Source organism: Salmo trutta, chromosome 23 (genome assembly GCF_901001165.1).
Source record: "Salmo trutta chromosome 23, fSalTru1.1, whole genome shotgun sequence".
In the NCBI taxonomy this organism is placed as follows: domain Eukaryota; kingdom Metazoa; phylum Chordata; class Actinopteri; order Salmoniformes; family Salmonidae; genus Salmo; species Salmo trutta.
The window spans coordinates 13359607-13367612 of record NC_042979.1 but is presented as its reverse complement, the minus strand read 5'-3'; the positions used below and the strand labels follow the sequence as shown (position 1 = coordinate 13367612).

Here is an 8006-nt window from a genome sequence, read left to right as displayed (position 1 = left end):
ACTTGCATCTCTCTTTTTGAATAAACATACAGTATGTTATATATTTTCCAAAGTGCCCACCAGAAGGAAGATTATAAGATATTTGTCTATTACATTATAAGGTATTTTAGTATGACAATGCATCCTATGTGCAATACAAAAAAATACGGTGACTTTTCTTAAACATTACATTTCAAAATTGCATCCTTGAACATAACACCAGTAAATAAACAAGATAATGATAATGATAATAATGATTTTTACCAGTAGGCTGTATATTTTTTACCAGTAGGCTATTATTATGTTCTTGACATTCATTTAATTAAGCTCTAACCATTTCTCAATGTGTTCCACCTTATAATATTCTTTATCTGATATAAAGTTTTAATGCTCTTTAGTTTAGATTTTTTCTCCCATGTAGTTTAAATTCTTTGTATTTTATAATTTTAACATTATGCACTATGCAAAGCTGCAAAAATATTGATTTTGTTTCATACACATAGCGTTTTAGCGAAAACCGGAAGTCAATGTGGATAGGATCCAGCTAGTGTTGCTGCCATGACTCTGAATAGTTTGATTTAGATATCGGGTCGCGTTTGAGCAGATCACTTTTGTCAAGTCATTGACCATTGTTGGTCACCGCCGTTCAAAGTGTGTTGTATTATGATTCTAAAAGGTCGATGCATGAACTTTACAAAAATCATGTGATCAAAAGTAATTACGTTTTTGATGAAGCCACCTTCAAGTCACTGCAATGCAGTTGCTTCTCACCAACTGAACCATCCAGCCAGGGGCGCAACTTTGGTTTTAGAAGTGGGGCAGATATTGTTATTATAAAAATGTACAAACATCCTACCCGACCGCTCGGAGGCGTCTGCATGGTCCTATAGCACACCGTTGTCTTCTTTTGTATCACATTCCAATGATAAAACTGGGGGGGACAAAAATGCAATTTCAGAATGTCCCCCCCATCCCCAGTGAAAGTTGCACCCCTGCATGCAGCCATCACCTGCATTGTGGGGAGGCACTATTTGTCAACTAACCATTAGCGTGTTTTTGTTTGACCCACACAAACACAGCCAAATACAGGACTGAAATAGGAACAACTTTGCATGATTCTAACACTACAGGGGATACAAATGAAAAGTGATATTTAACCAATTAATTGTACACATGTTTTGTTTCTAGTGTATGACATGAGGGTATAGAAAAGTTTATTTAGACATTTTAAACAGACAAACTTGTATATATAATAGCAGCTGCGTTGACACTGCCACATTGATCTGAGCCTTGAGGTTGGAAAACCGCGACAGTGTCCGACTTTTGCCTGTCGCAGATGGACCTCCCCTGACTTCACTAGGTGACTTTCATCTACACTTGGCTTCGTTAGACTTTTGAATACACACATTATCATTTCTTCCTGTAGTATATCACATGATGTTCTTCCTCGGTCTAAATTGGCTGAAAACAGGCGTTTGAGTGGTAAGACTAAAGCAATTGACTGTAGACAAAAGACGAGGAGTGTTGTTGGGTGAGGTGCGTCAGCAACAGCCGAAAGTCAGACACTAATGTGGTTTTCCAACAGCAAGTCTCAGATCAACATGGCAGTGTTGCTGTTGTTTATAAAAAAGGTTTTCTAATGACGAAATAAACATGTCCAACACCCATATCACACACCCACATCATATGTGTGTACATTATAGAATCAATTAGTGAGACTCAAATATTTGTATATATTTATATATATTTGTATATATTTACTCTACCAGAGATGAAGAGGCAAAGCGAGAAGATTCACTTACGCCCAAAATAAGCCCAATCCTCTATGGCTCTATGGGTCTATGGGTCAAACAAAAACACCCAAATGATTTGTTGACAATAGAGACTCCTGCAATTCAGGTGATGGCTACATGATGAAGTTGGTGAAGATCAACTGCTGAATCTTGCAGACGACCAGTGACGACCCGTCATTCAGGGCAGGTGGGGCAATAAAGTCGACAATCTACTGGCAAATCCTTTTTAATCCTTGTCATATGAAGAGAAATAATGAAGAGAAATTATAGGTAAAACGTATCGGTACTCATCGGCCATTGGGCATAAACATTACACAACAAGTCGGAAATCGCAAATTCAACAATGAGTGGTTTGGAAGGAATCAGTGTGGCTAACTGCAAGCATTGGAAAGCAATCATTAGCCTGCTGTTCAGTGGAGTGGCTGTGTGGTCCCATGTCTAAGATTAAGGGTCTCTTTTACTAGTTTAAAACATTCAACATTGGTCATGCTGTCAATGAAGCATGATTTGTGCCGAGCTCCAAACAACAGTTAACTTGGAACTGCAAAATCTGACTTTAGTGAGTTCAAGATAACTGGTAACTCGGGAAAAACGAGCTACGACTGGGAAAATACGTTTTGAACTTTCATCCAACTCGGAATTGTAAATTCGGAACTCGGGCATCTTTCTAGAGCTAAGACCTGAAGATCACTGATGTCATCATGATTCAACCTTTTTTTCAGAGTCCCCAGTTGTCTTGAAAGCACAATAAATCCAGAAAATGCAAGACTTTGATGACAAAGTTTGATGACACAATTTGCCACCTTCCTGTTCAAGTGAGCACAGCACAAGGTAAGTCCAAAAATGTATTGTATGCTGCTGCATAAATGATGTAATATGCCAGGGAGATGTGTATACTGTAGCTAAGAAAGTAATAAAGAAAGTAATAAATGTGCCAAGGAGATGTGTATACTGTAGCTAAGAAAGTAATACTGAGTGTATGTTGCGTTAAGCTGTTAGTAAGCTGTTAGTAGCCCATGTGTCTCACCCTAATAATTTGGACTATTTTCACCTCTTAATTTCACCTACTGTTCTGACTTGGTAGTGCACATGTAGCCTATAACCTGTTTTGAGAAATGTAATCATCAAATATTGTAAGAGCTTTCATTGTCTGCTTATATGCCCGGTTTACTTATTCTACGGTTCTGACTTGGTCTACAGGGAGAACACTGTAAGAACAGCCCATATTCTGAATTCTGTTGCTGTACATTTCAAAAGTGCTGAACAAATAGTTATATTGACTATGTCCATCCTAGCTCGCTCATTAATGTTTTAATTGTATTTACGGATTGCCTCTCATCTGCTTGTCATCCCCTTATGCCATAGTTTGTACATCTCAATTGTCAGTAGAAACCACATTTGTTTAAGCAAGTCAGCCATATCAGCTATGTTTTTTTAAAAGGCAGTAAATGAGGCTGAATAAACTGTTTTGCTGCCAGACAAGGCTCCGCTGATAAGGTGTAGCAGTCGTAAGGTGTTGGGACTGCAGTTGGGAAAGCTTTATGTAGACCCCAACAGTTTGTGGGCACCGTTTGTCACCGTTATAGTGCAATTCATGTATTGTTTAGTTTTGTGTTGTGTAGTGGCTTTGCTGGCATGCATCCCATATTTTTTGGTTTTGCCCCACCAAGATTTACATGCTAAAATCGCCTCTGCAGACGACTACAGTCAAAACTTCATTACCTTTGATCACATGAGTTTTGTAATGTTCATGCAGTCGACAAGTTGGCAAGAATTTTGCCCCAGAATGCAACACACTTTAAAAGGCGGTGACCATGATGGTAAGCGACTTGATAAAAGTGATCCGCTGCAATGCGCCCAATACCTCTGCTGCTCTCCAAAAGCTGTTGACTGCACCTACAGGCCTTTTCCTCAAACCGGAAAACCTAGCTATAGAGAATGATAGAGGCCTCTAGTGGCCAAAAGGCAATTTTAGCATGGGCAGCGCCATTGAGGGCTTCCACCATGCTTCTGCCATTTTAAAATAGTGGGTATTCCTATGGGTTGTAGCCTCAATGGCGCTGCCCATGCTGTCACAGACGCTATAAAGTACCACAACACGAGTCCTAATACCCATAAAACCTAGCAGTCAAACAGGGAAATGGTTCCAGTCATTTTTCGACCATTCATTTTATAATGGATTTTAGAAACACTTCAAATAAGGGCTGTGTTTTGTGTAGGCTTACCCTGGTGTGACATTTTGATAACCGTGTAAAACTCTCGAAGGTTACTTCTGTCAATATATTCACCTGTATTTACCCTCAAAAAATGAAACACTAATTAGCTGCTAATGTGGCTATCATAAAGAACTACAAATACGATGGTGATCTGGACAGACTGCCGAATCGAGTCAAAGGTAACCAACATTTCTTTAAATGTACAATTCTGTGAATTGTCTTGTGCAAGTTTTAAATGGACACAATACCTGTTAGCAAAGGTGTCAGCTAGAGAGAGATTTACATGGTTATCAACACGTCACGCAAGGCAGTGGTGGGAAAAGTACCCAATTGTCATACTTTAGTAAAAGTAAAGATACCTCAATAGAAAATCACTCAAGTAAAAGTCACCCAGTAAAATACTATTTGAGTAAAAGTATTTGGTTTTAGATATACTGAAGTATCAAAAGTAAATGTAATTGCTAAAATATACTTAAGTATCAAAAGTAAAAGTATAAATAATTTCACATTCCTTATATTAAGCAAACCAGACGGCACAATTTTCTTGTTTTTTTTATGTCTAGAATTCCCTATGGGGAAAAATGAATGGTGGAAAAACGTTTGGAATTATTTCCCTGTTTGACCGCTAGGTTTTATGGGTATCATGACACCTCCACCGTGGGGCTCTATAATGGCACAGATATAAAAATGAGTCCTCTTTCTTTCTCTATTGACCTAGACTACATGCAGAGACGCCCAACTCAGTGGAAAATTTGCCTCCCTCCAGCAGGCAGAGTTTTTTTCGCCCACCAAGCAAGTTTTTGTATGGAGGTCAATGACTGTTGAATTTGGTCAACAACAAAAAATGCATCACTTATTTGCTGCATGAGGTTTATTTGAGCTAATAGAAGTTCAGTAATGCTTAAGTTGTTAGGAGTGTACTGATATAAGTAGCACACGTGACATCCTGGCAACTTGAGAAAAAACACTTCATATTGGAGATGGCTCTGCATATTTATAGTATGAGGCTAGTAGCATAGCATCTCTCTCGATTGATGTCACCCTCATCGAATATTTAAAAATAGATTACAATGATGAGATGTATCCACCAATCCAAAGAAAGGATAAGCAACCTGCCGTGCTGCTATGTGGACAACGACTCCCATTGTTAGGCCGGAGATATCTTGTCACTATATCCATAATCTTTGCTACAGGTTGGAGTCCTCTCTAACATGTTTGATATCTTTCCATCTTGAGGTACACCACAGTTTGTTGTACTTATATATGTATTATATCGTCAGTATTTTGTTTTAGAATTTCCTTTGGCGCACAAGGATATGACTCACATGTTTACAACTACATTTCCCATCATACACTTCGGTTTACGTTATTCTGAGTTAATTTCCTCCTTTCTCTAATCACCATCAGCCAACATGTCGCTTGCGAAAGGCGTCTACAATTTGCTATTCAGAAGAACATCTACTTTTGCCATTACCATCATGGTCGGAGCAGTGTTCTTTGAACGAATGTTTGACCAAGGAGGAGATGCCATATTCGAGCAATTTAATCGGGGGGTAAGTCTATTGACAGATCTTCTCGTAACTTCATTTAGCCCGACCTTGCTTAGGACAACTGCCAGTGGTTAACGTAAAGCCCAAATCAAACGAAAAGTGTTTTACGCGCTGGAATGACGCCGCGTTCAAAACAACTGGGAAAAAAACTGGGAAAAAATTGCTCGAATATACTGGGAAAAAACTATTTGAATGGTCTTCCAAGTCGGAGTTTCATAAAGCGTCCCGAGTTCCCGAGCTGGAATTCCAGTCAGCTCCCTTTTTTCCCGAGTACCCAGTAGTTTTGGACTCACAGAAGTCGGAGCTTTCCGAGTTTCCAGTTCCCAGTTGTTTTGAACAGGCACCAGAATGCACTGTAGTGAAAGAGCGCAGACGGGCCGGGGCGTCAAATTAGAAAGTACATTTCTCGTGTCTGAGCGGATACATTGCCAGAAAATACGTTTTGTACATTGTTAGTTCTGGAATTGTGACAAGTAGGGTTAAAAAAGTGTATATTTCGTGTTGATTATAATACTGCCAGTGCCAATAATATTATTATAGATTCTCATGACTATTAAGTTGGCATATGCTAAGCAGTGTATGTGAATTGAAGCGCTCAAAAATCGTGCGCAAATTTTGACGCCGTTGACGGTATCTCTCAGAGTGATTTCGGCTTTAGCTGGCTTGTCAGTAGTTACTGCTTAGCTAGCTATGCCTATGTCCTTTAACTTGGTTGTTCAGCTAAATTCTCCATAGTTAGGATACAGCATAAGTCGTTATACGTGTGATCCAACTTTCAATGTTTTTTTTTTCGTAGAAACTCTGGAAACACATTAAACACCAATACCAAAACGAGGAAGAATAGAGAAGTGGTCATATGTTGCGGCAGAAAGGAAGCCAAAGCTGCACTTCAGTTTCCATTCCTGAGTCGGTCTTCGTGAACCATCACCTTCATTGACCTGTCACTGCGGGCTGATTGCTCTCTATCAGAAACTCCATGGCATGGGAGTTTAAAAAAGACTGGTCAAAACATCATGGAAGTGTTTCAACTTGACCTTTGGATACTGTCATGATCTCCTCTCCCTCACCATTTGTAAATGTACTGATACTTTAAAACTGTTAATAAATACAACGTAAACATGTTTTGATTTGTAGAATCAGATAAGTAGCTAGCTAGCCACCAACTGTACTTGACATTTGTCTCTTGTTAGAAATTGCACACTGTTACCCCACCACATCTACTATTTTAGTATTAGCATTGCGTTGTAGAAGATAACAAGATGTCTAGTTAATCACTTTAGTACAGTGCTGTAGAGTTCCGTCGTGGAGATTGTTTTGCATTGCACATCAATAACCTGGGACTGTGGGGCAGTAATATTTGGCCCATTTTTATTTATTAGGATTCAATAACTGGCAATGAGACCTGATTGTGTTGCCATTAGGTATGTGTATGACAATGGACTTATTGAATAGTGTTATTTATGGATGCTGTGAGAAGCACACAAACTTCATAAATAACACCTATCCACAAGTCAAAGAAAGCTCAAGTCCAATACAGGTCAAAGGTCAACAGCACTGGGTTTATCCTTCAGTCAGTCCTAGAAGAAACACAGGCCTATTCTTAATTAGATGTGCTCAACTTCTGTGTCCTCTCGAGCCTTCTTTTGAACAGGTCAAGGCGAGGCTGTGAGAAGACGGAAAGTGGACACATCCACTTGTATGAAATGACTCCAATTGCGCGTCGTCAGGCAAATGACTGTTACAGGGTGGAATCCCCAAATAAATGTATAAAGTGGTCAAAACAAATGTATCTAGTTGTGCAATACATTTAATAAAGGGTTAAGTAGCACATTGTTTTTAAATGTTTGCATGCTCTTCTCCTTCGGGAAAATAATAGCTGATTCAAAGGGGGTAGGATACACTTGTGTATTCAGGTAGAATATACCTGTGCTTCCTTGCCGGAAGGAGGCTATTGATTAAGGGAGGACCATGGGAGATTCTCGCATGGGATAAAGACCATCCTCTTGCCTCGGTCCTCTGTGACCTGGAAATCGATAAGTTGTCGAGTAATGTGTCATTTCGTTAGTAGGTAAATGAAGAGTGTTCTAACTTTTTTGTTTGGATCACTTTACACATTTTATTTGGGATTCACCCCTGTAAACATAATTTGCCTAATGTGGAGGTTCTCCTGTAAATGTAATTTGCCTGATGCTCTTCTGTCCCTCACCATTTGTAAATGCTGATACTTTAAAGCTGTTAATAAATTCAACATAAACATGTTTTGATTTGTAGAATCACATAAGTAGCTAGATGACCATCAACTGTAGTTGACATTAGTCTCAATTGGAGGAGCCATTTCATACAAGCGGATGTGTCCACTTTCTGTCTTCTCGCCGTCTCGCCTTGATTACCTTTGACCTGTTCAAACGGAGGCTAGAGAGGACACAGGAGTTGAGCAAATCTGTGGAGAAGGACAGTCTCATTTCAAG

The 8006-nt window shown here is 39.3% G+C and overlaps 1 protein-coding gene across 1 annotated transcript; it reads left to right on the top strand.

Annotated features, from left to right (window-relative positions):
- Nucleotides 1-5360: 5360 nt before the first annotated feature.
- On the top strand, nucleotides 5361-7794 carry LOC115159386 (cytochrome b-c1 complex subunit 9). The gene is made up of 2 exons (XM_029709046.1): nucleotides 5361-5541; nucleotides 6335-7794. The coding sequence occupies exons 1-2, from the start codon at nucleotides 5401-5403 to the stop codon at nucleotides 6380-6382; spliced, it is 189 nt and encodes a 62-aa protein (XP_029564906.1). The 5' UTR covers nucleotides 5361-5400; the 3' UTR covers nucleotides 6383-7794.
- The last annotated feature ends 212 nt before the right edge of the window (nucleotides 7795-8006 follow it).